Consider the following 27,956-nt stretch of genomic DNA (forward strand, 5'->3'; position numbering starts at 1 on the left):
GAACGTTCTATTTTTAATTAGTTGCATTCCGGTGCTTTAGGAGGCTTCTCTCAGTTCGCATTGATCAATATTGGGCAAGAATCAAGACGGTGTAAATAATATTTCCATCATGGGTATTTTTTTACTTCATTCTAGTCCAATCCACACCACTTTTGTTCCTCTCTTCGAGTGGCCATTATATATTTACACACTATAGCACTGATATGACCATGGAAAAAAAAAAAAAAAAAAAAAAAAAAAAAAAAGCCTGAAATCAAGAATATAATAATATGCTTGGCAAAGAAACGCTGACGGAAAGGAATACGGCAAACGCTTCTGATAATATCAGCAATATGAAGGAAGGAAGGGGCCAATCTAACTTAGGCGACGGATAGAGTGGCTAAAGATGTCATCTAAGTATAAATCTGGTTGCAAAAATGCAGGCGGATCAAGCCTACTATGCGTATAACCCAATTGCTTGATGGCTGATAAAGGTTAAGTTACAGACCGAACCCAGCGACTTCCAGGAATGTGAAGGTAGAGAGAGATACAAATGAGCGGACATGAAATATAATAGGAAATAGTCTACTAACTCTCCGACCCTCTCTTCTTTCTTTTTATCTTTCTCTTAGCTCTTTGCAATCAGTATGTCATAATCTCGAGTGTAAAATTAAGATCTGTACACGCTGGCACCGAGCTACGGGCGCTTCACGCTCATTGTAAGTACCCTAAAATGTAGTTTATTGCATCTATATTCTAAAATTTCTTAGACTGTAGAAGCCTTGCTTACTGTAGATGATGCTAGAGCTACAAGCAACACAATAGCCCTAAAGAACTTCAGATGAGGTAGCAAGTGATAGAACAGAAGATTTTTACAATTGAATATAAACTAACTAGGCTGTTAAACGCTTAAATAATAAAAGTCATTGATAAGGAAATATACAACAGACCATGGCTGTTACGATTGCTCGATAAGTCTTGCATTAATTCGGTATAACATTAAATAGAAAGTCCCCCTTATAATTCATCATTTCCAGTAGCCCTCCTGAGATTCGAGAGAGTCATTATACCCGCTACGAGAAGAGTGGACAGTAATTTCTGTCTGTACAAGCACTGGCTGCGGTTTTCCGACAGTTGAGTCCAACAAGGCTCCATCGGGATCTCTGGTTGCTGAATGTTTACCACTCATAGGACCCAGAGAATAGAAGTTGCCACGATCTCCGGACGCGTAGCTGCGACCACTTGAAGGGTTGTGACCCTTTCGGAACTGTATTAACGGCATGCGATTAGCAAACTCCATCTCGTTAATATATGTAGGCATAGACACTAACCAATCGCAAGAAAACAGGGAGTGAGCACAGTGTAATGCCCATCGCTGGCTCAATACCCATCAACAGACACTGGACTTGGATGGCATCCAAAGCACCGTCAAAGCCATATGTGGTTATAATTCGGATGACAACCTCGATACAGGTCCTGGGAGGGGTAGTAGATTGGGTTAGCCTGGGATTCTTTCTTATTCATTTGAAATATCGGAGGAAAATGGTGACTTACAAAAAGCCAAGTGAGAAGAGACCAATAAGCAAACGCTTTTTCTGCTTATCGAGGCTCAATTTCCTGATTACAGGCAAAGGCATCGCGAACAAGATGACATCTGTGAGAAGCGACAGAATATCGATGGCTTCGTTCATTTTTATCATTTGCGCCAGTTGGACAGGGTGAGATCTCAATCCTGTCGTCCACCACCATGACATATCCCGGAAAATCAAGAGAAAGCCCAAACAACTCGCAATACCGACACAGGCCGTTAGAATGAACATGCCCTGGACTACTAGACGAAAAGTGCTGGCCGGTGTGCTCAAGAGGCGATAGTAGAGGCAAAGAATCGATAGCTTGCAAGAATAGCAAGCACCAGCCCACAAGAGGTTGAGAGAGAATGTAATCTTGGATACAGGCACATCGATGCCATCAGGATTGTCCAGATATGAGGCCGGTAAATAGACAGCCACTAGCAGAGATATGAACAAGCCTGCTGTATTAGCCCATGCAGCAATGGAGAAAAAGTCGCTTAGTTCAAGCTGTTGACGAGCCGTGATCTTCGCGTACAGACGCAGGGCAACGGCGATCGTGGGCATCACCATGAAGATGACTGCGAGAGGCGTCCCGTAATGGCGCTGGCTCCATAACTGTTCCATGAAATCTCTATCCATTTTGGCGTACTTGTAGTGTCTTTTGCTGCCGCTTGTGGTTCAACGATTAATGGCTTTGGACCATCGATCGGGCCTCTTGCTTGAGTTCTTGCCTTTGCCCTTTCCCGGTAGAGGCGCCACCATTCGGAGAAAATCGCTGACAAGGCTGTAATTGAGATGCAAGGGAGAAGGAAGTGATCAGCAGAGAAGAGGAATAATATGCATTCACTACGTGGGGAAAGATTGCAGCATTAGAACATCTGATTTGGAAGCCGAGATTAGACCAGCGCGCGACATTTCACTATTGGCGCCATTTCCTACCCTTGCCATGGCCCTTAACTTGTCTTATCGCGCCTTTTTTTTTTTTCTTCAGTAGTATCCTATATTGACCCCTGGATTTACAGTAGATCGGTTATAGAGGCACGCGACTGTCCAGCTAGCGTAAGGTCCTGAATCTTGGTAACGAGGCGTTAGTCAGGGGTGATGCGACTGGCCACCAAACTTGAGCAGTTCAGCCTGGCCACTTTTTCTCCAGAATTTGGCTCCAGAAGCCTGGAAAGGAAGAAATCTGCCCCAGCATGCGAAAGACATGTGGCATCATGGGAAAAGATCCAGCCCCTCCATATTAAGGGACGCATTGTCCGCGTATCAAGAGCCCAATCAGAGTGCTGGTGATGTGCGAGACGTGCAGCAAAAGGATACATCGGCCCTCATTTCTGCATCCTGGATTGGAACTTTTGCGCGAAATAATGCCAGAACGGTGCTAGGCAGCCAAAAGCGATAGCGACCGAGGCTGGGCACGCCCAAGTACAGGCTCTGGTCGATGTGAATGCGAATCACTGGAGGCGATGCTCTGCTGCGCACTGCTTGTGACATTTAGCTCCGGGGATATCCCCTGTTTTGGGCGGGGCGAAACCTGCGAAACCTGCGGCTGACAGAGCGCCTTCCGGTGCTGCAGATTGGAAACTGGGCTAGAGTGGTTCGTGAGGCTTCCGGGCTCGGAAATAAAACAAATCCCCCTGCATAAGCTGTGCCAAGCATTCTGTAGGATGGATTGTTGGTTAGGCGAGACTTCAACTGCTGCATCTGGATGCTCGCGACGGTTGGTCTTAGCATGGCTCGACTGTCGCAATTTTCACAAGATATCGACGGCCACGGGCGCCTCGGTGTTAACCATCTCAAAACAGGCATAGCCGATGTCGGCGTGCAGTGGCTAATTGATCTACGGCTTCCGGCTTCCATCCGTCGTATATTAGTGGGTGAAGCACGTCTTGAGACTGGCCCCATCCCGCTATAGACCAAACCGCCCGCTGCTCCAACAGGGTCGCAGACTAGAAGGCTGCCAAGACTAGCACGAGTAGCTGGAGATTGGACCTATGAGCGACTGGACCCCATAAATCCATCAGCACTACTCCATCAACTATGCTCTCTAAGACTCTCGCTAATGCTAGTACTTTGAGACAGCGTGGATTTGACTGGAGTTTTACAATGACCTTATCATGCGGGGGGACGAAATTCTCGATAGCCGGTCCACATGGTTTTTCACGCATGGTGCCACTTTCATATATGCCCCCCCTGCTTATCTGTTGTACTATGTAATGCGATGCCTTGATATACGGCACATGGTAAACAGTTCAGCTCGCTAAGTAGCGTGCTACAGCTTGAAGAGCGAAAGGGCGAGCTGGCTATCGATTAGGTGCCCTGACTAGCACATAGACTAACCCATGCCAAGCTACAGAGTACTTTGATCACCATTGAAATACACGCAGCCATTCATGGCCATTACTTGTACTCCTTACACAGCACCCTTTTCTATTGTAGGCGTCAAATTAGCTACGGCTACCACGGACAGAGACATTACTCGCGCCAAACCCCGATATTTGTAAAAGTTTCTCTGCTTTGTTTTTGATCACTCACATCTTCAAACTGTTACACCTCTTTAAACACCTCACTCCAGCTGATTAATAAACCTGGATTTACTGTTATATATTTCTACTAGACAACTTCGGAAGTACTCGTTATTATATTATACTGCATTGTACGGAGTAACTTAGCATACAGTGTCAATTCGTTTTGTTTGGCTTGTTTATACTACTTCGATTGAGTAGTTGCGGGGTTCATATAGCATCAATGGTAACATTCTATATTAGACTAGTGGGCTGAAATACTTAAGTAGGTCAATGTACTATATGGAGTAGTATTGCAATATATATATGGGACGTACAGTGGAAGGCGAAATGGGTGTTGCCAAATTTGATAACGATTATAAAAAGATCTATTCTAGTCAAGTTGTAGATTAACACTCCTGTCACCTTGTACTATTGAGGTACTGTTACGGAGTACAAGTCACCTATAATAGAGAAGAAAGAGGCTACTTCTGGCTTTATATTGGTTGCCGGGGTACAATACTCTTTACTTGTCTACAGTCAAGTCCTGGTTCAGCGGCCGCAGTCTTACTTAATACAGAGATTTATATAAATTAGGCAGATTAGATAGAGCTTATGCACTGTTAGCAGTGGAAAGTCTTTTTCATGACATCAACGGAATTTGCTGACCTAAGGCAGTGACATGCAACCTGTCAGCAAATGGCTCGCCTCGCCTTTCCTATCCTACTTTTTCCACTATAGGCACAACCCTTCCAATTCATGGCTCCTCGACTTGAAAAAACTTAAAAAAATCCGCAGAATAATTTGAGCCAGAATTCAGGGTAGACACTGAAAAAGAAAAAAGAAAAGAAAAAAAAGTTCTTAGTGGAAGAGGTGTCCAGTCCTCACCGTATCATCCCTTCCCACGCCATCCAAAGAGAATCCAATCGACGTACATGCAATACAGAACCGCCACCAATCCAGCGAAGCGTACTAGTCTGTATCCTAAGATAAATCCATTGATGCTAGATGCATTTTATATCTGGTTGCGAAAGAGCCACGTATAACTTCATAGGAGATGGCAATGCTTCTTTTTTAAAAAGATACAGTAAGCAGGTACCTGTGACTTATGTAGCCCAGCATCAGCTCCAGGACAGCTTTTTTGTACTGCTGCACAGTTAGAAGAGCCCATCCGCTACAGTTAAGAACGCAATAGGTATCTTCTTTACACTAGCCCTATATTTGACCGCAGACCCGGCCCACACACTTCAACATGCAACCAGCAACCCCAGTTGGTGTGAGAGAAGTTCCGATGAGGTCTCCAGACGTGTGGAATGCTATCAACGAACACATGATTTGTGGTCATTGCCACATCCATTTACATAGGGCATTTTGCAATCTAGCTCCCCAACCTTGTTCATTAATCTATTGTGTGGAATAGACGTTCTTGGCAGGTGTGTAGATCAAATCACTCCAGTTCTAGTCGGCTCTAAATTCATGTTGGTGTATAGGCTAAGAGGAGCTTGAGCAATGCCAGCCATGGATTGAATCGGTGAACGCACTTTATTATGCAATGATGGTCCTCACAAAAATTGAGGATTTGAGTATTTAAATGAGCGTAGAGAAGTAAACATAAATATCTAGGTGTATATGGATTGTTTGGCTTGTCTGGGTTGTGAGCCGAGGTTGGTCGAGGATCCACTTGACCAGATGTTCCATTCCTAGATTGATGCGGGTTTTAAGATACCTATCCTTTCTAAGATTATTTCCAATAAGTGGAATAAAATTAGAATCGAGATTTAATGGAAACATTCAAACGATTGAATATTATCGTTAAATCCAGGATAATGGGCGGGGAGATTGTTGATACAAGGAAATGCGGCAATAAAAGAAGGACCTTGGCAGCCCTTATTACTATATTTCCAATATTAATACACTCTTCTATCATAATAAAACTAAACCTGTTCCAAGTAAAGATAGTAAGACGGGCAACTTACTTGTAGAAGCGACATGCACCAGCTGCAGAATTGGGTTGAATTGATGATATCTTGTTGCTCATGTTTGAAGGCACCTCCTCTGTATCGTGACAAGTTAGATTATGTCGTTGCTAATTTGAGATGAATAGACATACGGCAATTATCAATGTCAACGCTGAGAAGCGGCCAGCAATCTTTGAAATTGACGTTGTTGCATGCAAGCACCTGAGGACCATTATCAAGAAGCTCAGTAGATGCTTCCATTTCGGGGCCAGCCAGCGCGGTAGTGGCGAGGCAGGTTATGACACTAAGGAGCTTAGAGAACTGCATTTTGAGTAGGGGCTTGAACGAGAGCTTTAGCTGGATAGACTTCAAAGTGACGCTGTTAGCTTATATTGTATTGTTGAATAGAAAGATTACTGCAAGAGAGTTGGCAGATGCATCCTTTTTATATTCCATAGGTGATAATACATTTTTATTTCCTTACGTATAATCTTAATAATATAAAGCTAAATTAACATTTAATATAGTAATATATGAGACACGCTCCTCTTTTATTACATACAAGCTTACTATATCTAAGGCAGTGAGATGTCTGATATTACGACAGTCGAGACAAGTTTTCTTTCCCTTACATAAAATCTTACCACATTCCATCTTAGATGAGATATTATAATACTTCTACATATAAGTCCCGATATTTTGGATATTAAATACGCCTGCTTATATACTAGATAAGCTGTCCCAAAACTCACTGTCCTCTTCTTAATACATGTTTGTATCCTGTTTGGCAATACTTTGTAAACAATGACACGCCCGATACTAACCCTGCTAGGCATTTTCTAGACATATAACTATTCTCATTTCCGTTATCCTTTATAGGAATATTTTGTCAAAGGCAAAAGTGAATAATAGAATAGTAATTAATTATTATTAAAAGGTCTTAGTTCACTAGTCGAGAAGCCAGGAGGCAGGACCTCTTATGTAAAATCTATGTGATCCACGTAGTCAGATCGGACTAGCGTTTCCTTGTTCATATATTAAGTGAACTTGGCTCGCAAGTATCGAACGATGCATCATATCTTGCATCTATGAATAAGGACGACATGAGTTCTAAAAACAAGGTGTGCCTGTTGTGCAAGGTAAGTTTCGCCGTAAAAGGGGGCATCCTATTTCCACTAATCTCTACAGGACTGAGCCAGCGTGGATATCATGTTCGTGTGCCCACTCATGATAAAAATTCAGATCACTCAGAGAAACTTCGAGATATTCTCCCCAGTGTTCAATTTGTGACCGGCCGGCCTACAGATGAGACTGCTCTACACTCTGCCTTTGCAGGCTTGGACTACGCTTTTGTCAACCTTAATAATTTTTCTCTGGGAATAAAACACGAATTGTACTGGAGTATTTGAACATTCGAAATTGCTTTGCAAAGTCGTGTTAAGGACTATGTATAGTCGTCTCTCGACGATTTTGCTCTAGAGACAAAGTTTGATGACGTTCTTCGATGCGGCCACTACTATGGTAAGGGTCATGTCAAACGCTGGATGTCATCCCTGCCACAAAGCCCTATGAAATGGCCTGTTGTGTGTAATGGGCCGTAATTTGAGCAGCTCTGGTACTTTCAGCACCCCAAAAAGCAGGAATCAGGTGTGTATGACTTTCCCATACCAATTAGCGACGGAGTAATCCAGTACGTATGTTTGGATGACTTAGGGTATTACGTACGGTGGATATTCGAACATCCAGAAAGGTCTGCTGGTCTCAACTTGGAAGTCGCGGTAGGAGATGTGTCCCTAAAACAAATCGCAGAAGTATTACTGGAAAGCCTGCTAAAGGTACCAACGTTGCGATTGAACAGTGGTTTCAAGAAACTGGGTTGCCGGAAAGTGCTACACAACACAAGATGGGTAGTTTGACATCCCCAAACGACTCATCCCTGCTAACTTTTCAACAAAACTTTTCTGCGTGGTGGAAGATATACCAAAATTCTGGAAAGAATACTAAACTTGGACTCTGCAGGAGAGATAACGCTTTGCCAGACGAAATATATCCCGGCAGAATCAGAAGCTTAAAACAATGGATGGGAAAGGTGGGTTATGACGGGGATGCAACTCGTGCTTTTGAAGCAGAGTTACAATGGGGCTTGTGAATGATCTTAAGTTGAGCTTGCACGATGAATAACATAACTTCAAAAAGCATATAACTTGTATCTACTGATATAGCTGAAGAGATTGCTCATTCTTAGTATTCGTTATGCATTGGTTCAATTCAGAGGGGGGTAGAATATCTTGTGTATTTAACAGTTATACCCCATCGTCCTGTTGTAACTCTAAATTTAGCCGAGAATGTTGCCACATTGAGCACTCACAAGCAACTTTGCCATACAGGAACACACAAAGGTGATTTGTGAACAGGAGTTATAAATATATAGCTACGATAAAAGTTTTATTTACAATGCACACACCAGACTAGTCCAATATAGCACTTTGTTGTGTGTCTCAAATGTATTATCGATATTCTGGAACTTCTCATATATTAATAGCCCATGGGATCAGCAACTTCATGACTACCTCACCTCTAGAAGAACTCTATAGAATTCGGTAGGTAATAACAAACGGTTAATATTTTTATCGGTGTCTAACATGTATTACGCTATTTTAAATTTAAACAACTTGATAAACTCTTGATGATTTCCAACTTTCGTGAATATCTTTCCTTTTTTAAACAGGATTCTCTCTCCATCCCTAGCCAGGAACCGCCCTTTGCAGCAGCTTGTTAATAGTAACAGCTTCCATTCTTAAAAAAAAAAAAAAAAAAAAAAAAAAATAGCAACATAGGCGGGATGAAACTTAGGTTGCTTAGCCACGGCGAATCTTGCATATCTAAATATTAGCCTAAAATTGATAGGACCTGAATCATATTCTTTGGTGTCCCTCATACCACTCAATCTGATTTCTTCTTCCCGGTAATGCAGAAACTACTAAAGTATACGAAAAAGGCATGTAATCTCTGCTGATCTATCGCTCATAGGGAGACAATATAGCAGTGTGAAACTAAAAGGACCGATGCGCAATTGCTCCCACTTATTAACATGCAATTAATACAATATTGGTAAAGGGTCACTTTAATGTTGCGAAAAAGTATTGCGACGGTAGACTCTGATTTAGTCTCTTGTATATAATGGTCGCGTGCCCGAAATGCATGAGTTGCGTGTAGGCTTGGAGAAGTTAGGGTGCAGTTCTCGAGATCACATTGTCAGTTGCCAGAGGGTTAGCCGAGAAGACAATAAGAAAAGGTATGTTATGAAAATAGCCATCAGTTTCAGCTTTCTAGAACGGGTAAACTGGTTAAATAGGATCAACTTAGCCGCTACTCCAGCTCAAAATCTCCTCCTATGCACGAGGTGTGTTTTTTATGAGGGTGTGACTATACTACTCCCCAAAAATAGCGAAAGTGTGCATGAAATACATTGCGTGAAGAAAAAAAAGTAGCGGGAATAATGCCGCCGCGCGAAAAAACCCACGCAACGAATCAGGGCTGCATATGCTCCAACGAGCAGAAGGGGTGCTACCTAGTTTGAAATACCAAGGACTTGGCTCTCCACACATTAATACCAAGAAGAGCTACAGGGCGATCAATTACGGCTACAAATATTCCGAAATGTCAATTTCTTGGAATATATGGGGTAGGTGCATGATTACATAGTACATGTATATACTAGCATATTGAGCAGATCTATCGTAGCAGCGGTAGGACCTGAAAACATGTGTTGATGACAACAATGACTTGGGCAAGAGCGGGGCATTGTGTTTTACCCACCGATTGTAATACGGCCGGAATATCAAGGAGTTATGGTACTGCCTGTAAATTTTATGCAATCCAATTTATATGCTTACGATTTAGAAACTAGCTAACATTGCATGGCAATCTAGGCACTAAAAGGTGCTGTGCCATATATAGGCTCGTAGATTATGTAGCAAAAACATTTAAAAATGGGAAAAAGCCGCAGTATTGACTTTTGCAAACGCCTACCTACTAGGGGGCGTGCTAGCTTAGATATCAGGATTATCGACATCTATAAGGATAATAACAATATTCAGGGAGAGAGGGGAATGATTTTTATCCAACTGTAAGGCTATTTTGTTTACTGGCGATGTAGAATTCTCGCCCCGTCTAACCACAGGAGTTTGTGTGGCGTGTTGTCAGCAGAGGTTAGCCGTTGTTTAGGTTACATTTTAATCGGCACGGCAAAAATGAGATGTATAGATGAATTTACCCCGCGCCAAGCTCGATATGTTGCCCCAAGCGGTAAGTAATTTGCACCCTAAGACTAAGATGTTTTGAACCTGCGATGCTCTTTGGCCCAAATATTGGCCCTATCAGTATGTCATGCTTTTCAAGGCTTTTGGTATCCCATGTTCTCCACAGATTTAATGATTAACGCAAACAAACAAACATTAATAGTAATAATAATGACTCACCTTGCTCTCAATACCTATTAACCAAAGGCGTTATAGTCCCGAATTATACTATCTTCCCGGATTAACGGAGATGAAATGATTTCAGGCTGATGAAGTGGCAGAATTACTACTACCCATGCATGTGTCAGTAAGCAGCGAAGGCTGTATTATTGGGTAAAACGAAAAGGGGAATATATAATAATTTACCTACGATAACGCGTATTGTATTGATTCATAACAAGTATATAAGCCTCCCGTGAAGCTGATGTGGCCGTCTTGTGCTTCTAACTCACTAACCCTTTACCTTGTAGCCATTCAGACTTGATAATAAACGAAAATGGTTGCCTTTTCTCGCTTTGTTGCCGGCCTCTCAGCCGTCACGGCCTCACTCGCGGCTCCTGCGGATGTTGCCGATAGGAACGTTGAGGCACGAGGCCCGCATAACTTCTTCCTTGGGCCTGATCATCCTCTTGCTCGTCGCTCAGCTATCAATTACAACCAGGACTATACCACCGGTGGGACAGTGAACTTCTCACCGTCAACCACTGGTTTCAACCTTAATTGGAACACTCAGGAAGATTTTGTTGTTGGTGTAGGCTGGAACCCTGGTAGCAACCTGTATGTGGATATCAAATATCTATTCTATTACTCCCATTTGCTCTTATCTTCCACCAATTTGTGACACTAATCAGATGATTTGAATATCATAGTCCTATCAATTACTCAGGCACATTCAATGTCTCTAGCGGTCTTGGCAGCCTTTCCGTCTACGGATGGACTACAAACCCCCTTGTCGAGTACTACGTCATGGAGACTAACGTTGGAATCTCTACGGGTGGCTCGCAAAAGGGTACGCTCACCAGTGACGGAGGCACCTATGCTATCTGGGAGAACCAGCGCGTCAATGAGCCTTCCATTGTGGGCACAGCAACCTTCAACCAGTACATTTCTATCCGAAGCTCACCACGGAGCAGCGGCACTGTCACTATTCAGAACCACTTCGACGCGTGGGCTAAGGCTGGTTTGAATCTCGGTACCATGAACTTCCAAGTAATCGCCGTCGAGAGCTGGAGCGGCAGCGGATCCGCGTCGCAGCAAGTCTCCAATGGTGGAAATGGAAACACTGGAACCCCAACCTCATCGGCACCTTCTTCCGGTCCCACAGGCAGCTGCTCTGCTCTGTATGGTCAGTGCGGTGGCATTGGCTGGAATGGCCCTACATGCTGCTCATCGGGAACTTGCAAGGTGGGAAATTCATACTACTCTCAGTGCCTATAAATTATACCTTCAAAAGGTGATCACTATCAAGGGTAGGAGTTGATCGGTGGGTGGAGGTGACTAAATTGAGAGGGGCATCAGAATTCTTGAAATAAACCGTCTTCGCGCAAGAGATCGAACAACAGAGAGCGAATGGTCAAGTTTCTTGCAGTGCGCCTGTCTGAAGATAGATAGTACAAAATATTTCTATGATCGTAATCCTTTTTCATCTACATAGCGATACTAGCCAATGTACTCTGCTTGATTTGACTTGAATGGTCCTAATCTGAAACCGGCTTCTACAGTAGCCTCTCCAGTCGGCAATAGAATAGTGATGTCAGCATATAATAATCTTCATCAAAGGCCAGAAAGTGGTAATGTTGTGATATTTGATTAGTTCGGCTCCGAAAGATCCATAGCCAAATTGTATTCGTGTGGGAATTTGTTTCCACACAGCTGCATATGAGGGATACCAACAGTGAATATATCACTAAGACCTTATACAATGTCTCAGCTCAACTTGCCTGATACTGATCTCCCAGACAGGCTAATGGACTCTGCAACAGGTATTGTTCTTCTGTGTAAAACTTATAGGATATTACAATATAACTGAAACAAAACACCCTGGAGTCATTGCTTGCGTCGCTTTTAGCTATCAGGCTGCTTTCACCAAGTTAGTTGATGACCGTTGACTATATTAACACTTGCATTATAATATATCCCGAAACTCCGTCAAACCTGTTAAGATGCACCGATCCTCTTTAAATGAATAAAATTATCAATATATTGTTTTCGGCTACATGAGAACTGCTCTTTCTCCTATCAAAGGCTTACATAGCTGTCTCATAAGATAAATTCATTACTCAAGCTAATGTGTTTCATTGCTTTTGTTTATGCACAAATAAATAGCCAATGGAAGCATATTAACATGAATTCGAGTAACTTAACTGTTAAAAATACAAGCCATGTATTTTATAATCTGAATTTGTGAAATAAGCGGAGCTATCCTGTCCAAACAGTGTAAATGAAACTTCTGCGTGTGACAGTTACTGCATGTGTATTGACGTAATAGTAAGTATTGTGAAGATGGCAACAAGAGAAAAAGGAACTATACTCGCCCATGAAGTTTAAAAGAACATTTATCCCAAATTTCAGTGTAGTATTTCTGGGTAGCCTAGGTTATAACATTGCAAATTATAGCAAAAAACGTCCGAGATATCTTGTATCTTGGCTTTGCAGCATAGGTCACTCTTATTTTGTGCCTAATAAATCCTAATCGCTTTATATCTAGAATGCGATAATACATGTTGTTATGTATTGATATGCAGATCAGTTACGGCTTATCCATAAATTTCCTCGTTAATGACAGCTGCCGGTATTCCTTCCAAGCGCTTCTTCAAAATAAGCACAGCACATCGAGCAGTACCAACACCTAGAGTCCAGCCGGATCCTCCATGCCCGTAATTATGAATTAGCGGAAAGGTTGCCACTTCATCAGCCCTCACTTTGACATTCCTTTTAGTAAAAGGTCGAAGGCCCTGTGCAAATTCATATTGGGGAACAAATCCAGCATGTAGCAGATTCTTAACAAAGGAACCCGCTCTGTTCCACATCATCTGGACCTCTGGTGACTCTGGAGTAAGATTTTTTGTACTGATATTGGGCTGCACAATTGATCCGACATATAAAACGTCGTCATTGCGAGGGACAATGAAAACCGTCTTGGTAGGATGATGGTTGCTATCCTTTTGCGCAGGAACCAAATATGCATCGTTTAGATGTCTAAATGAACCCTTGTGTGTGTTTTCAACGCGCCGAACAGCTCCGCGGACGGGAAAAACATCGTCATCAGCCGCCACTGTCTTGGCACCGAGACCAGTGGCATTCACAATGGCGTCTGCCCCATGGTCTCTCAATAGTTGTAAGCCAAGCTCATGCCTGATGTCGCTTTCGATTTTTCGCGTTTCCATGCTTGCTCCTTTGGCTGTAACCACCGCCATAAGATATGCCATTGCTTTGTCTGTATTCACAATGGGCGCTCTGTGGCTGTATGCGCTCTTGAGTTCTTGCCCATTCAAGCTTGGCTCGATGACTTTGTCGAATTGTTTATTCCATTCCGACTTCTTTGCTTCCGTCGTCCTGCTATATTTCTTCACATCCTTCTTGAGCGGGCTCTTCTCTATCTCCTGTAGTTTCAGAGCCTCTTCATAATTGGGATCATCCTTCTTCAATTGAGACAGGTCGTCCAAAAAGAACTGGTGGAGGTGGGTGAATTTCAAACCAAAAGATCCACCGTTCCTTTCATAGGTGTTGAACACTTGCTCATACTTCTCGTAAAACTCATAGCTCTGCAGAGCCCATTCTCGATAATGCTCAATAGCAGCCCAGCCTTTGCCCGGCGATTCAATCTCAGTCAACCCACATCCACCGGGAGGGAATTCCCATAGAGCCCCTGCAACTTGAGACGCCATCCGAGACTTTTCGAAATCCTTAGTCCAGGCCCAGTCATCAGCAATGATGGTGACACGGTATCCTTCGTCCAAGAGCATCCAGGCAATTAACAGCCCACTCACGCCGCCCCCTAAAATAAGTATGTGTTTGGACTCTTTTGTGGGCTTCACCAAAGGGGTGCTATCAGTAGAAAGGGATATCTCAGGGTATTCATATTGAATACCACTTGAATAATCTAAAGTGTCTATCTTATGACGTTTTGCTTTAAGAACAACGACGTTCCTTTCGCTGGCGATGTTCGGGACGACTGTCATGATGGAGATATATAAAGCTTGTTCTGAAGCTTTATGCTAAGAGTAGAAGACAGAATTTGGAAGATTATTCAAGATATAATGTTAGAGTAATCGCCTTTGTGATTAACACAGAAAATGAGAAGAGGAAACGTGCTTTGGGAGGGGGGGTATTAATATTTCTTTTCATCCGAACATTCCAAATCCTCTAGGCTTACTGCACATGGAGCAAATACATAAAAAGAATCCATGAATACAACATGATTATTTGACTGCTAGGATCACTTTGCATTAGTACTAGGTGTTACATAAAATCTGCTCTTCAAAAAGCTTGATGATTGGTAAGAGACTTTACTGTAGCACCATGACACCCCGAGTAGCGGCGTTCCTTCGGTCACAACGGCTCAGCCGCTAATAACAACTTTGCGCCTTTTAAGTGGAACCTTCGCAATTTTTCCCTTGTATACAGATCAAGAAGTTTCAGCTGTCCCGATTCATAAAGAATTGCATATTTATGGCCGGATTTTCCTGTTAACATTCGATAAAATGTGGACTTGGAGAAAAATGCCTGATTCAAAAGGTCAGGGATAATTAGGCTAGAACATTACAATACGACAGACAACTTTCAATTATAACTTTCGTTCTATTTATAGTATCTATGGGAATCCGAAGATTTCATTCCGGCTGCTTCTATTCGTTCTTTCAGATCTAGTCGATCTATCTATTGCATTATAGAATAATATTTGACATAGTTACAGGAATCAGAAAATCCAACCAAGTTCAGTTAGAAAGAAAAGTTGGTTTGCTGCTATTGACTTGCATATCAGATGCGGCGCAATAGTTCTCACCCTCTTGGCGAAGCGGGAAGAGGGTGGTGGAGCCTCTGTCAGTATTACTAAACTTTAAGTGACATGGGCTGAAGAAGACTTACTTGGCTTTAATCAGCCCATACTTGCAGTTATAGGATTCAAAAGCATGATGCTACTAGTAGGAAACAGCTGCAGGCTAATAAGTAACAACCGCTGATGCAACCTCCGTTGAAGCTGGAGCTTATACCTTCTGCAATTATATTGCAATTAGAACAGGCAACCGCAATTTGGAGAGCGCTAAAAGCCACTAATTATTATTGTTACATAAAAGTATCCGCCTCCTTGCTTTATGAACTACCTACTCCGTACTACTATAGGTATTAAATTTATCCTCGAAATAGTAAATGCCCTCTTTTGTCTGTAAATAGGTCTAATGGCTAAGTTATTTCTTTAGTTCATTTTGATTTTTTTTTTTTAGAAAAAAAAAAAAAAAAAAAAGAATTCCCATTCATGCTAATTCCTTGTCAAAATCTGAATCTACACTGCATTGCATTTGTGATTTTTATTGATGCGGCTTTTATTACTGCTTATACAAGAGGGTGGCATGGTAAACGGTGTTAGCCCCGACATTCTAGAATCTTATACGGAGTAAATTTCCCGAGCGGAGGCCACTATGGGATGGGCCGTCGATCAGCGTCGGCCTAGGCTACCCCGACATTCTAGAACATGGCAACTAAGCGTTTGAGTAAGTGGCAATTTAAAAGAAGCCATCAATAAATCCAGATCGGGTTAAACTTGCCCTGCAAACTAAAAGAAAAAAAAAGTAGATGTTTCATTCAAGTCGTACTCTAGGAAGATATTCTATGAAGATATTTTAGATTCTTTCCTCGATAATGTGCATACTCATGAGCTCTTGTATCACAGAAGAAAGCCAAAGCTAAGACGAAATGTAACGATCCGTCATACCGTTGAGCCAAACAGGGCAATAGATTAGACCAATAGCCGTACTTGTAGCAAATACTGTGCCGGAACCAGCTGCTTACAAGGGATTTAATTTGTTTCGAGGGACCAGATCGTAACGCGAAGTTCGGGGAGCACCCTTCTAAGCCTAGTTCTGAATTTGGGTGATCATCGCATGATTATGACACATTTTTTTGCGACCGATTGAAGAAAAAGGATCCGAGATTCTCAAAGAGTAACCTGCAAAATGAATCGAGTAGTCACTTCCACTGTTAGGAGGGGATAAGTTAAGCTAGATGCACGATTGGTTAGACACTGCCTCCATAAGGAATCTGCAACAAACAAGTGGGCACATATCTTTCGTCTGTCTGGTAACCTTTCAAAAGCAACACAGCACTAACCATGACGGCAAAAAAATTTGATGGAGAAAGGAAGTCCGAAAGAATAGAAGAATGAAGATATAACTAGAAACGAATTGAGTGTGGGTCTGTTGTGCTATCGTATACAGAAGTACTCCGTGAAAAGGGAAAAAACGCAACGAGAGTGTAAGGATTGTAGACACGTCGTCAGAACTTAGCTGGAGATTCAACCTTCTCCGCCACTTAAGACTGTTTAAAATAGAGGCCAATACAGTATTTTCAGTCTCCGATGCTCATGCGTATATTAATGCCTGCATGCAAAGAGCTAGGAATAACATTAGTTGCCACCACGCTCTTGCTGACACCGTGTTCCTTCGATGCATTGCTCTAAATGCTCTAACGGCTCGATGCATCTGCCAACCTGATTTATTATGCTAGAAGATCCATTCATCGTGTCTATGAGCTTGCCATGTTATTAGATTCACTTCTGAGGAGCCTCGACTGCACACGAGAATTTATTAGATAATAATGCGTTTGTCCCCGCAGTGACGTGAGATGCTAAGAAAATTGGCCACGGAGGCGCAGCCGTTGTGGAGATTTGTTCATTTATCTACGGAGTACGGAGTAGACCATCAGCAATGGATTGTAAGCATGAACAACATGAAAAGAGGTCTTTAATTAAGAACGTCATGGCAGTAACGCGCGTCGCAACGATATTCACTTGTTTGCCACCTTTTTTTTTTTTTTTTTTGGGGGGGTGTGCGAGCATGTTCGAGCGCGTCCTCGCGCAGCGATTCAGCTTGGGCAATACATGATCGCATTGTCTGACTTTGAAAGCCGCTATGACCGCTTCATCGCGATCGAAGAAGAAGGAGTCAGCGACAGGCATTTCAAAAGAGTGGGCAAGATATACTCAATAACCTACACACAGAGAATTGAGTGGCAGATGCCTGCGGCTCCGTTCGTCCAGATCAGTTTTACGGCTTCTGTAATACAGGTTCAGTATACAGAGCACGCCTACGATAGGGAATATATTCTATGGATATATATATATTTATATTCATGTCGTTATGGCGCGTTTCTGTCGCATCTCTCTCTGGCCCTATGAAACAGTGCTAGCCGCCTTTTATTGCCCCCCACTGTCTGCGGCATTGATGTGACCAGAAGAGGCTGCATGATGTTAGGTGTACTTGCTCCAAGCGTACGTGAGGCTCTCGCTTTATCGCCCCGCGACGGTTGTAGTCTTTATAGAGATTGCCTTCGCAGTTAACGCTAAACTAGATATCCAGCTTTTATTCGTCCTATTATCAACCTAACGTCTTCTCTATAGTATTGAACCGAGTTTACATCTAGGAGAGGCAAAGACGCATTATTATGCTATGACAAGCTACCACTAAATGCCAAGTTGTATTTTGTCCACAACACATTTATTGTTCAGTACTGCGATTGATATATCAGAAGAACGGTTTAAAGCTGGGATGTCCTCCTACTATCTCCGTTTGCACAGCTTTGTTGTAATTGACTACCCCTCCTATATAATAGAGGAAATTGTGTTTCTTGCCCTCAGCGTTATCTCCAGTGAGCCTTGACCCTCCTTTTGCAAATACAGTCGACTCGCCAATTGCGTTAGTCTGTTCTAGCCATGCATCCTCAGCTTCTTGAATAACTTCGATGATCGGCTGCTGAGCAGTTTCGCGGTCACCTAATCTCTTTTTCTTCTCTGCTTCCTCAGTGGCAATAAGCCCTGCAACGAACTCCACCTGAGTCTCGATGAGAGCTGGAACATTGGTCAAAGGTCCTTGAGGTTCGTTAATTAGGAACATGTTCGGGAAACCGGCATCTTAGTGCCATCTGCCCAATGGTCATGCATCGACAGCACTTCTCGTCCAGTAATTGAGACATCGTGATACATGCCGTCAACGGCTTCAAAGCAGTAGCAAAGACAATAGCATCTAAATCATACTTGGTACCGTCTGAAAGTTTAATGCCGGTTGGTGTAATCTCCATTGGAGTATCCAATACATCAACGACATCGACGTTGTCCCAATTAAAAGTCTCATAATACCCGTTGGCTGTGACCGGTCGGCGATTAAATCCACCGGGAGGAGTCAGCTTGCGCGCCTGGACAGGGTCTTTCACAATCTGGGCAATCTTCCTGCGGATAAAATACGAGGCCTCACTGTTCGCCTCCTCATTGATAGCAATATCTCCGAATGTGCTGAATAAGAACGTTATTCCGTTGCCTGATTGCTGTACTTGTTCAAAGACCCGTTCACGCTCCTCGGCAGTAATGCTCATTGTCGGGATTGATGACTCTATAATAGCATGGCCCGAGAGATTGGTCCGTAGATTGTGCCATATTTGGCCGTAGTTATCATTGATTCGCTTTCGGTTCTCCTCTGTGACTTTGTCGTCGCTATTGGGAATAACATGCTATGGATGTCGTTGGAATGGGATTAGCGGCTTAGAGTGGCCTGCAGGTGTAATTATGAGTTGTACACTAGTGGAACCATTCCCAATGACGCCGACATGTTTATTAAAGAAATCATGTTTAGCTGGCCAGGCACTAAGATGAAAAGGGACCATTAGCAATTGACACTTTCTGACGAATTCCTCAGGAAGAAAAAAAAGGAAGAAGCTTACGTTGTATGATACGTTTCGCCAGCAAGGCTGTCTAGACCAGGAATCCGAGGAAAATAAGCCTTTGATAGAGCACCCAGTGCAGTGACGAGGTATCTTGATCGAAAGCTTTCGCCAGTTGATAAGCGTATTTCCCACCCACCCTCCATGTACTGCGCAGACTCCATACGAGTGTTTAGCTCGATGTCTTTGACTAGATTGTGCCGTCGAACTACATGCTTTAAATAAGCCGTATTTCGGCTTGGGGCAGGTAGCGATTCGTCCAAGGGTAAGTCAACAGATCCTCTTTGTCCCAGCTATAGCGGTAGACCTTGCTATGCGTATCGCTCGTTGCACCGGGGTATCGATTCCAACCACATGTTCCTCCGACTTCAGGAGCAGCCTCAACAAGTTTGACTGACAATCCAAGCTCACGGAGTTTATATAGTTGATAAATTCCACTGAACCCTGCCCCAACTACAAGAGAATCGACATTCTTTCTCATGATGAGGTTTAGAAAGAATTTTTTTAGACTGTATGGAACGCAAACGATAACTGGAGGCTTGATGAGGTAGGTAAGAGAATAGACCACGCGGTTTACACTCTAGGTTTTCTGGCTATATAAAATTGCATTTCCATTAGATATATAGATTTTCCAAAGATGGTATTTCGAACCTCGACGTGTATACACGTTTGTCATTCTATCCATCCATTCAAAAAAAACTCATGCCAAATGGCTAGGGATGTTTCAATCCATTTTCCAAATATGGTTATCCCTCATACCCACGCCCTTTACTTGCCGATTAATAGATTATAAGTCGTAAGTCGTAACAAGGTAATGAAGGGAAAACTGTAATGGCCCATAATAGGTATAGATGTGCGGTCTCAGCATCTGTGCATAATACGTAGTAGAACGATCAATTATTCAGCGTTGGATTATTCAGCTGCACTCTGTATTATTATGGAAATATGCAGGGTAAACGGCCTGGAATTTGGTAACTGAGTATTTACAGTCGCTTTTAGAATATATCCAGGTATGGTAATTTCTGTAAACTCCGTTTACTGATTATAGTACCTAATGAAGCAAGATTTTGTACCTTCTTTGTCAGCAACAAAGCACGGCGCATGGTGTTTTGTGTCTCGTTTCACGCCGAGACTATTGTCTCTTAAGTATTGCAGAGGAGGCGATACATATTAAACTGAGAGAACGGATCGCTGTAAGGCATAAATAGTAGACTTCTTTATCGCGTCGTAGCCTCAGCTGCTTTCTGTTACCTTAGTCGTACTCCCTTAGTAAATGATTTGGGTCAGTAGGATCGCGATTGAGCCAGCAGACATTGGCTGACTAGCAGCTAAGATGTGTCCTTGTCGAGTCAGCGTACAATTTACAGGCCAACGTAGTCGACCAAAATATTTTTGTGGCAATAGTAAAAGCTCTCAGTAGCGAACTGCGTTCTTGTAAATTGGTATCACCAAGAATCCCCAACAGATACACCTAAGCTCTAGCTTTATATTGGCGGATTAAGATTTGAGTCAATATTTGTCACAGGTGCGATTCGTGCTGTAATAGGATCGGGTACCTGATTAATAGCTATTGGCTAAACTATCCAAGTAGAGCACAGAAATGAACACATTTCCGAAGTTAGGCTTGACAAGAAATCAGGAAAGCTAAATTTCTTGCGTTTTAAACCAGACTGGTATGATTGGTGTCCCTGTCTGTTGTTTATCCACGTCTGCCTATCCGTCATGTCATAAGAACTAGAAGCGTTAAGCTGCATAACACTCCCACCTAATACCAGCCCTCACTATTTCAAGCCCCTAAAAAAGCGATCGCATCTTAGTCGCTTGCTTCTCTATAAGCTATTAGGTATGTTAATAAGATTATGACAAAACAAGCAGCCACATCTTGCAATATAGATCTTAGAAGCAGGTTCGCCTATAGGATACATAAACAATTATATATTAGTAGAATCTATGAGCGCCGTACTTTTTTTTTTTTTTTTCTAAACTTTCTGTAAACATCTATTACAGGTTATTCTCATCTTAATAAGGAAATATAACTAAATGCAAACGACAACAGACAATAACCACTCGCTGATTAGTAAAGCTGAAAAGGAAACAAAAGTAGGAGATGCTGATATTGACAATTGACACAAAGTATATGCAACAAAGGTCGACAAAAACATGATGATCTATTAGTAGCAACCTATTACAAATGCGAATGATATGTTTTTTTTCAGTGGATTGAGTTTGCAACGTTGTAGTCCAGGTCACCTGCCAGTAGGTGCCCTCGATCTGACCGTTAATGTAGCTGCGACAGGCATCCAAGTTGGCACGGACATGAAACTGTGGAACTGGGTCATTTGAGAGGTGCAATGATCTTGTACCAATTCATGTGATATAAGAGAGGTTGTTATCGCCTTGAATTGTCGATGGATCGTTGTTGGCGTGTCCGGTTCGCTGCCATGTAAGAGGGCCAAATCACGGCGCTGAGCCATGACAAGCTTCCATACAAATGAGACGCTACCAACTATTCATTTTGTATATCGCTATCAGATACTTTCTCAACCATGACAGCCTCCGCTTTTTGCAAGGAGTACAGCTGCTTCAGCTTAGAATTCTCTTCATTTAGCAGCGCTCTTGGACTCCCGTGCTCGACGATCTTGCCGCGATCCAACACAATTGCAATGTCAAAGTCGAGGATTGTGTCTACCTGATGCGTAATGCACACGACAGTACTTTCTGAAAAGGTATTGAAGATGGCGCGGTGGAATTGTGATTGGATATTAACATCGACGCTGAGTGAATATATGGTTAGCATGCTGATTTTTGAAGTGGAAGGGGACAACTGTTGTATAATAAACTGCTTACTGGCTCGTTGGCTCATCCATTAAAACAATCTTGCCTCGTTGGAGACACGCCAGAGTCATCCCAAGCAACTGCCGTTGACCATGAGAAAGGCTGTCATCGGTGAGGAGCATATCTAAGCCACCGATCCGCTCAACGATGGACCAAAGACCGACTTCAGTCAACCCACGGATAATGTCCTTGTCGTTGGAGATACCGTAAACCTTTGCATATTGACGGATGCTCACAGAGAGTTTGAGAGTTTCTTGGGGAAGAGTCACAAGGCGCGTCCGGATATCTTTGGGGCGGAGCGTCGCAATGTCAACGCCATCAATCAGGATGGTACCAGCTGAGACGTGGACGAGCTGAAGAAGCGAGTTTAACAATGTACTCTTGCCGCTGTTGAAATGTAAATGAAAATTGAATAAGCATCTTTATCATTATAGTTGGTGGGAGCCGGTTTATAATAAACATACCTTCCAGTGCGACCACAGATCGCAACTTTGGAGCCGGGCGCGATGTTCAGTTCGAATCCCTCTATGACGAGCGGGAGAGAGCTCCTATTAAGTACATTAGGTAACTACTTTGGTGTGATAGCTTTATTGAAAATATGTAGCACTTACGAATGTGAGACGTTGACGTTCTGAATCTCGATAGATCCAATTCGTGGCCATTCAGGAGGCGGCTCTTGCCGCCCAGCATTTTCTGACTCGGTCTGCAAGACGAAGTCCCGGATGCGGGCCACGGCACCAAGGGTAATTTCGAGAGAGGTGTAAAAGTGGACGACAATTCTCACTGACTGCCCGAGTCCCACAATGTTTAGCAAGGCGAGACCCAGACTGCCGCCACTCGAGCTGTGAGTCCCCACGGCAATAGAAGTGACCACTATACCCAGCATCGCAACGAGGAGATCGAGCCACAAGTTCAAAGTGACTTGAGCTGTCTGAAGGAGGTGGAAAGGTACTTGCGCTTGGCCCAAGACCTTGAGCCCTCTTCGCACATACCACTCGATCCAGCCAAAAGCGCGGACGGTAGCAAGTCCGTCGATGGATTCTATCAAGAGCGATAAGACTGGTGCTTTCATTTCAATGTCCAAATACCGGAGTCTTCGTGTTGACCTCAGATAAACGCGGAAAACGAAAAGTAGAACAATTGCGAGACCGAGCACGGCGAATCCGGTCCAGGGTGATTCCACAATAATAACCACACACTGAGCAATCACGGTAAGAGTAGAAATGGCCGTTCCGATGAAACTTAGGGGCAATTCCATGTCGATGATCTGCAAATCTTGACTAAATCTATTATTGCCCATGCCAGTGTCAGTCACTATATTGCTTCGTTCATGTCATGCTACTTTTTCTTCCTTCAGCTTTAGCCTGACACGTACCTGTTGAGAGTGCGCCCACTATCATTTGTGGCAAAGAAATCCATTGAAGCACTGCCGAGACGTTAGTAATAGCAGACAGAGAGGAAGAAGAAAAGAATGGTTAGACAAACTTGAGCATTGTTTCAAGAAGCATTGTGTGGAATGAACGCGCTACTCGGACCGCCATCTGCAAAAATAGCCAGATGCAGGCGCCGTAGAAACCGAGCCACGCCATTGAGCCTACACCGAATAAGACTCCGTAAAAGCTACTGACAGTTGATTTCTGGCCTTGGAGGGTCTTTTCTGTCCAGCTTCTTAAAAAGATCTCTGTGCACCAGTATAGTCAGCAATACGGTTTCGTAAAACATGTCTGGATCGGTAGCATTTGATCTATCGGTCATGGAGTTATCTAGGACTGAGAAAGGGGGAAATGGAGGAAATATCATACGGGGATAGGTCGATCCAACGACGAAAAGCGAGCACAAAATGAGGAACAGGGCAAAGTTTCGCTTGCCGGCAGCTTGGAAATACCATTGGTACACAGCCAGGTCGCCGCTGTTAGTGGTGTCGCTGACGTCCTTTGCGACTCTCAAGAGCTCAGAATCGTCCTCTCGATGAGATTCCAGTGCGGCGTTCTGCTGTTGTAATTCCATTTGCTCAATTTGGTCGACGCCTGTGTACTCCCCTACATCAATGTATTGTCCCTCTCGTACAACATTGCAGTTGGCGTCGATAGTGATAACGTGGTTTGCCAGGGAAAGGTATCTCGCTGCTAAAATATTAGTCTCTGGGCATAACTGGGCAATGCGAGTTGGGCTAGCTTACGTGAACTTGTAGCCAAGATTGTCGCCCGGGAACTCAAGATGCCATCCGACGCGAAGAGCTTGTCGAGCACATGCTTCTCTGTGCGCCCATCCAATCCCACGAAACAATCGTCAAGGATTACAATATTTGCTCTTGAATACAATGTTCGGGCTAAAGCCTGCGTAAACAAGTTAGCAAACCCAAGCGTCACTTCTAATCAGTTGGTTGTTGCGCATACAATACGAACTCTCTGTCCGCCGCTAACAGACACGCCATTCAACCCGCACATATGCTGATCGCCTTCAGCAAGTTCTCTGATATCGCGATCCAGGGCACACGTGTCTAGTACAGTGTAGTACAGTTTCTCGTCAAAAGGACGAGCACCGACAATGTTGTCCCTGATACTGAGATTTGCAATCCACGGTGGTTGATCACAGAATGCAATATGCCGATCCGCAGTAGAGACTTTTCCTGACACGGGGAGATTATCGCCAGTCATGAGCTTCAGCAATGTTGATTTGCCACTGCCTGTTGGTCCGTAGATGACGGTAAGTCCATCTCGTGGAATATTGAAGCTGATTTCCTTGACAATCAAGTCGCCTTCATCGCTCCATTTGGTAGTGACCTTGTCCAACGTCATCGCGAACTCTGTTTCGATGCGCTTTTCGCGCGGCTCTTTCTCTGGCGCATAATCAGCAGTGCTATTATTGCTTGACTCCGATCCCACGACGATGGTGTCAGTACTTTCGTCTCCCGCATGCCGTCGCCCATCTTTCCACATGCGCTGATTGAGGGATGCCTGAACTCGTTTCAAGGAACCAATAGCTACCATAAGCTGCATTCCATGAGCAGCGCCATCTTGTATACCCGAGCTCACAAGTTGGAAAAGTGTCAGGGCGGCGAATGCATTGCGGGCGCTCAGTAGCTGACCATCCTGCGCTTTCGAGAGGGCGACAGGTAGGACCAGGCCTATTGCAGGAAGCGTAGTGATTGAAGAGAAGGCTACAGCGAATATGAGTTTCTGATAAATGGGTTTGGTAGGCAATCAATCGACACTTACACAATGTGATGATGGCAATCATTTCTAGGCGAAAACGTTTGGATAGTCCGATTTCCGAAGCTCTCTCAGCTTGAAGCAGCTCGAAAATAGCTTGAGAACCGCCCATCTGCTTGATGACTTTGATACCTTTCAAGACCTGGACAGTTTTATGGAGTCGTGTCTCCATTGCTTTGAGCCACGTCTCCTGGTATTTACTGGCGCGAGCCGACCACCATGCAGTAAGGACAAGACAAACTATGGAGCCCATTGATTAGCATCTTTCGGTTAGACAATGATGGTTGGCGTTGTAGTGGATTCTTTCCTCACCAAAGATCAGCGCCAAAGTGAGTAGAGATGAAGGCCCAAGACGAGATTCAACCAGCCATAAACCAAGACCAACAGTCGCAAGGTTGGCCCAAAGGTCATGCATTTTTCGGACGCCGGCTTGCACTCGCTCCACGTCAGCCGTAATCATTGTCGTGTTCGAGTCTTTCGAAATTACAGTGCGGTCTAATTTTAGAGACTGCTGAAATATGCGCGTGGAAAGATCGGCACGGACAAGAGTTGCTGCGCGAGCAGCCTTTCCCTCGTAAGTTGAAGCCATGATCTGTAGGCGTGGATTGTTAGTACCCGAGATGCATGTCTTGAGGGATAGAAAATGTTACCCCAATGCCGATGTAGACGATTCCATATGCAGCAATCAATCCACCTTGACATCTGTTAGCTTAGGCGAGCTCTGAATATGTAGAGTGTAGAAACAACCTACCGCCGTTCAGATAGAAATTGCGACCCCTCGTATCAGATATGAGGTCTATTGCTCGCTCAACCAAAAAAGGTTGAGTGAATTGAAGCGCGAGGTAGCCGAGGCGAGGAAAAATAGGATCCAGCAATACTTCTGAAAAATTCGATGTGAAAATGTCTATCACGAGCCCTGCAGTGGTCGCTTCCTTTTCGTTCCCTGCGCCATATGTTAGATTAGAGCTCGCGCGGATGAAATTAAACATTGATAGGATGATGGACCAACCATTCATTAATCTTGGGGCAATCTTGTACAGATCTTGAGCCTGCAGTGGGATACGATAGCCCCTGGCGAAGAGTGGAATCACGCGTAGCATGAGAGCTCTTTCGATGATACCATGCTTCTCTTCAGGAGCATCGCACAAGCCGCTCTGTAACGCAAACTCGCATTTCCAAATGATTTCTAGGATAAAAGCGCAGAGCTTAAACGATGCGTATGTGATAATTGTGATGGCTGCACCGCGGCCGTCTACGGTGCCCCAGAGGGTACGGGCGCGCAGAGCGTCCATCGGGAGCGTCCAAAGAAGATATAGCACAAGCACCGACGACGAGCGCGTGCCATGACCGTGTTGCAAGTATGAGCAGCATGTCAGTATCAGCGTGCAGGCTATACCGATGCCTCCTGCAGCAATCGAAGCTCTCGTTCGAGGGCCATGGGTCGAAACGACGACGAGAAACGCAATTTGTGATGCAATAAGGCCAATCCAAATAAACTGCGGTCCATCATTAACAAGATTTGTTAGTTTTAGATCATATATGTCCAGAAAAAGGGTGGAAGGCAATGCATATGAGGAGGTCATTACGCTGAGAACGTACAAGCTTTAGCGACAGCAGAATGCCACCTCTGAAAAGTGTTTGGTGATTGTACCGACGAGCGAGTTCCAAGATAGCCAGGACACTTGCAAGCAGCATAGGCCCGATGAAGAGGATGCTCTCCTCGAAGAGCAGCGTGAAGTCGAAATCGGACCCGCAGCCGCGAACAATGGGACCGAAGTCATCTTGGACGCTTACAGGACAGTTGAGCTTCATGGCAAGTCGTCGTCGTCGTCGTCGTCGTCGTCGTCGTCGTCGTTGCGAGAGACTCAGAGTCTGTAGGTACAGTCACGAAGAAGAAGAAGTTAAAATGCCATAACTACATGTACTCAGAGAATTGCGTCCAAACGGCTGGTCGGCAGCGACAGGGCCGAAAGATGCATGCTAAGCCGCCGTTGGGAGCGGAGCAGCCAACCCTCCGCATTGCATATCTACACGAAGTAGCCCGAAGCCGTATTAGGTGTTTTTGCTGTGCTCAGAATTTACTGGGAGTTTCCACTAGGATCAGATCTAATGGGTGCCTTTGCTCGGATCAGATTTTAGTTACTTGAGCTACACCCTGATGTTGTGCAGAGCACGATCCTCCATTATTCTGAAGAATCTGATTGTCGCAGCGCTAAGTAGCAACTTTGAAATATTTAGTTTGTTTTTCTATATGGAACATACGGATCCTGACTGCCCGGCATTGTCCATGCTGGAAAGACCACCTAAATAGCAGCCTCGTAAGTGAGGGCAATGGGACACTATCCTAAGACTCGATCCTGCATTCCTCTGAATTGTGGGTCCGGACTTCTGGGTTCTCCCACAGGTCCGGGGATCTCAACCTGGCGGGGCCAAAAGTCGGCAACCTCATTGATTAACATCCATTTAACAGCAATTTCTTCTATGGAGTACATATGGTCTTATATATCATGTGGTGCTGTATTAATATATATATATATATATATATATATATATGTAAGGTGTTGTCAAATCAGGCGTTATGGCCTGTATCTTTCATCGCTTATAAACGGCGCTTCTAAATGTAAATTAACATGCGGAAAAAGTTTTAGGCAAATGTATTTTTAGTTTT

The 27,956-nt window shown here is 43.8% G+C and overlaps 6 protein-coding genes across 6 annotated transcripts; 1 reads left to right on the plus strand and 5 right to left on the minus strand.

Moving 5' to 3' along the window:
• Positions 1–879: 879 nt before the first annotated feature.
• Positions 880–2,814, minus strand: TrAFT101_011921 (uncharacterized protein). Its single transcript, XM_024902694.2, has 3 exons — positions 1,534–2,814; positions 1,311–1,455; positions 880–1,246 (listed from the first exon to the last, which is right to left on the minus strand). Exons 1-3 carry the CDS (start codon positions 2,187–2,189, stop codon positions 1,007–1,009), a joined length of 1,041 nt encoding a protein of 346 aa, XP_024757648.1. The 5' UTR covers positions 2,190–2,814; the 3' UTR covers positions 880–1,006.
• A 3,212-nt stretch (positions 2,815–6,026) lies between these two features.
• On the minus strand, positions 6,027–6,339 carry TrAFT101_011922 (uncharacterized protein; the record flags this gene model as incomplete). Its single annotated transcript, XM_066129417.1, has 2 exons — positions 6,027–6,109; positions 6,165–6,339. The coding sequence occupies 2 exons, from the start codon at positions 6,337–6,339 to the stop codon at positions 6,027–6,029; spliced, it is 258 nt and encodes an 85-aa protein (XP_065985551.1).
• Positions 6,340–10,764: 4,425 nt separating this feature from the next.
• On the plus strand, positions 10,765–12,071 carry TrAFT101_011923 (uncharacterized protein). The gene is made up of 2 exons (XM_024903456.2): positions 10,765–11,090; positions 11,183–12,071. Exons 1-2 carry the CDS (start codon positions 10,810–10,812, stop codon positions 11,748–11,750), a joined length of 849 nt encoding a protein of 282 aa, XP_024757646.1. The 5' UTR covers positions 10,765–10,809; the 3' UTR covers positions 11,751–12,071.
• An 802-nt stretch (positions 12,072–12,873) lies between these two features.
• On the minus strand, positions 12,874–14,582 carry TrAFT101_011924 (uncharacterized protein). Its single transcript, XM_024908573.2, has one exon. It carries the CDS (start codon positions 14,492–14,494, stop codon positions 13,070–13,072), a length of 1,425 nt encoding a protein of 474 aa, XP_024757645.1. The 5' UTR covers positions 14,495–14,582; the 3' UTR covers positions 12,874–13,069.
• Positions 14,583–18,052: 3,470 nt separating this feature from the next.
• TrAFT101_011925 (uncharacterized protein) lies at positions 18,053–19,405 on the minus strand (the record flags this gene model as incomplete). The annotated part of the gene is made up of 4 exons (XM_066129418.1): positions 18,053–18,438; positions 18,509–19,031; positions 19,098–19,164; positions 19,242–19,405. The coding sequence occupies 4 exons, from the start codon at positions 19,403–19,405 to the stop codon at positions 18,053–18,055; spliced, it is 1,140 nt and encodes a 379-aa protein (XP_065985552.1).
• A 1,790-nt stretch (positions 19,406–21,195) lies between these two features.
• Positions 21,196–27,287, minus strand: TrAFT101_011926 (uncharacterized protein). The gene is made up of 15 exons (XM_024908572.2): positions 26,888–27,287; positions 26,298–26,784; positions 26,040–26,231; positions 25,939–25,982; positions 25,601–25,880; positions 25,295–25,528; positions 24,473–25,236; positions 24,256–24,412; positions 23,879–24,199; positions 23,562–23,757; positions 23,452–23,502; positions 22,688–23,362; positions 22,541–22,624; positions 22,089–22,463; positions 21,196–22,015 (listed from the first exon to the last, which is right to left on the minus strand). Exons 1-15 carry the CDS (start codon positions 27,098–27,100, stop codon positions 21,748–21,750), a joined length of 4,341 nt encoding a protein of 1,446 aa, XP_024757643.2. The 5' UTR covers positions 27,101–27,287; the 3' UTR covers positions 21,196–21,747.
• Between the last annotated feature and the right edge of the window lie 669 nt (positions 27,288–27,956).

The sequence above is a fragment of the Trichoderma asperellum genome, chromosome 7 (genome assembly GCF_020647865.1).
Source record: "Trichoderma asperellum chromosome 7, complete sequence".
Classification (NCBI taxonomy): domain Eukaryota; kingdom Fungi; phylum Ascomycota; class Sordariomycetes; order Hypocreales; family Hypocreaceae; genus Trichoderma; species Trichoderma asperellum.